The 1141-nt window shown below is 44.3% G+C and overlaps 1 protein-coding gene across 1 annotated transcript; it reads left to right on the top strand.

The window, feature by feature from the left end:
* Positions 1-210: 210 nt before the first annotated feature.
* Positions 211-519, top strand: PPTG_24954 (hypothetical protein; the record flags this gene model as incomplete). The annotated part of the gene is made up of 2 exons (XM_008919022.1): positions 211-221; positions 303-519. The coding sequence occupies 2 exons, from the start codon at positions 211-213 to the stop codon at positions 517-519; spliced, it is 228 nt and encodes a 75-aa protein (XP_008917270.1).
* Between the last annotated feature and the right edge of the window lie 622 nt (positions 520-1141).

Raw genomic sequence — 1141 nt, 5'->3', positions numbered from 1 at the left:
CTCACACCAACTTTATGGCCATAGTGAGAACCAGTATAATTCGACTAAACGGGCATCAAATTCAAATCGGTATTATGGCATATTTTGCTATTGGACAAACTTGGCTAGTGTCCGTTTCATGTAATTAGTGGGTGACTCCTGAAATCACAATTTTTTATGCGTACTATTCGCGAAGGGACCAGGGACCATACAGCGGAACTTTTTTTTGTGATGCTTATTTTGTGACGTACTTGAGGAGTGATTATACCATGAGATCTTATAATTTCATTCAGAATACAAACCTAAATGTTATAATATTGCAGAGCTATAGTAAAGCCGTTCTCGAAGTGTGGGAAGAAAGAACCAGCTCCCACTCGTCGCGCCCCAGTGGTAGATGCTCTTCTAGCGTTTCCAGGAAGCTCTACAGCTCGTCAGCACCGAAGCCTGCACCTCGTCCACCAGGTGCGGCAACACGATCTCGACGGGGCGCACGAGGATTCAATGAAGGCGGTGGCGTTGATGACACGGATATCGGCTTGAAAGGAATGGTTGCGAAGTGACATAAGAAAGGAGAGGTTTTCGGCTGGAGAGTGAATCGGTTGCAACATCACAATTGTCCCTAATCTAGCAACTTAATTTGTGTTTGTTCGCACTATTTTTCTCTGTAGAGCCAGCAACGACGAGCATATTCGTGTTACAAATGCGCAAAAAAAACAAATGTGTGTCGCAAATATAAAATGTGATTTCAGGAAGCACCCAATATTATAGTTGATCGCGTTGCCTTAACGGCCGCGTTACTGCGTAACTCGCACGATGGTTTCTCGATCAACATTCAGCCGACCTCAAAATGTAAGCTGAAAGTTGAGCAAAGTAGCATATTTTGGCGTCAGGTTGCTCGTATCTGATACTTAAGGGCAATCGGTCTTTGATCGCGAACTCTCGCAGGATTGCTAGTCACGCATTTTCTCTGCGTGTAGAAGTCTAATCTGCTTGGACTCGCGAGGACATCTGCCGTCCATCCGGGGGGAGAATTTCGTGAGCCAAAGGAGAAGAGTGACTACTCTGTTGCTTCTAAAGGTTAGTTCATCATATTAATAACGTCACCGAATTAAAACAGTATAAACTAACCAGGAAGGCAGCCTAAAAGCAGATTATCAATCTC

Source organism: Phytophthora parasitica (assembly GCF_000247585.1).
Source record: "Phytophthora parasitica INRA-310 unplaced genomic scaffold supercont2.438, whole genome shotgun sequence".
NCBI classification, from domain to species: Eukaryota; Oomycota; class Peronosporomycetes; order Peronosporales; family Peronosporaceae; genus Phytophthora; species Phytophthora nicotianae.
This window is presented reverse-complemented; position numbering and strand designations above follow the sequence as displayed.